At 60.0% G+C, this 597-nt stretch overlaps 1 protein-coding gene across 1 annotated transcript in view; it reads right to left on the bottom strand.

Moving 5' to 3' along the window:
* Positions 1 to 597, bottom strand: part of TBC1D8 (TBC1 domain family, member 8 (with GRAM domain)) — a 101,942-nt gene that overhangs the window by 34,253 nt on the left and 67,092 nt on the right. The window contains exon 7 of the mRNA XM_014533133.1: positions 6 to 247. Within this exon, the coding sequence (XP_014388619.1) occupies positions 6 to 247 (242 nt within the window). The remainder of the gene's footprint in view (positions 1 to 5; positions 248 to 597) is intronic.

Raw genomic sequence — 597 nt, 5'->3', positions numbered from 1 at the left:
TCCACCAGGGGGTCCCTGTCCTTCAGCTCGATGAACTGGAAGGCCATCTGGCCCCGCACACTGACGATGACGGGGCTGGGCAGCAGGCTCGTGTCCTCCATCTTCTCGATGCTCAGCACCTGCGCCGAAGGGGAGGCAGTGTTGAGCACATCCAGGAATGTCCCGGATGGACGGACGGACAGAGCCACCGCGGAGGACCCGGCCCACAGGCTGCGGGTGAGGCAAGGGCACGTCCGGGGGGGCTCCACTTACAGGAGGCCCCAGAGGAATGAAGCCCCAGGGACGGAGGGTGCGGTGGTGGGTGCCGGGGCTGGGGAGGCGGGGAGGGTGTTGATCAATGAGGCTGGGAAGGAAAGAGTTCTGAGGGGGCAGCAAAATAGCATGAATTACTCCACACTGAACCAAAATGCTGCTGTGCATGTATCACCATCACCTAAAAAATAAGAGTGTGTGCAACAACCGGGTTTTCTGCTCCACTCTGAAGTGAAATGAGAATATTTGTGAAATGAAGACATTGCACAGGCGAAGACAGACAGGGAGGCGGGGAGGGGTCAGGGGTGAAGACAGGCAGGGAGGCGGGGAGGGGTCAGGGGTGAA

Source organism: Myotis brandtii, unplaced genomic scaffold, assembly GCF_000412655.1.
Source record: "Myotis brandtii unplaced genomic scaffold, ASM41265v1 scaffold1213, whole genome shotgun sequence".
NCBI lineage: Eukaryota > Metazoa > Chordata > Mammalia > Chiroptera > Vespertilionidae > Myotis > Myotis brandtii.
This window is presented reverse-complemented; position numbering and strand designations above follow the sequence as displayed.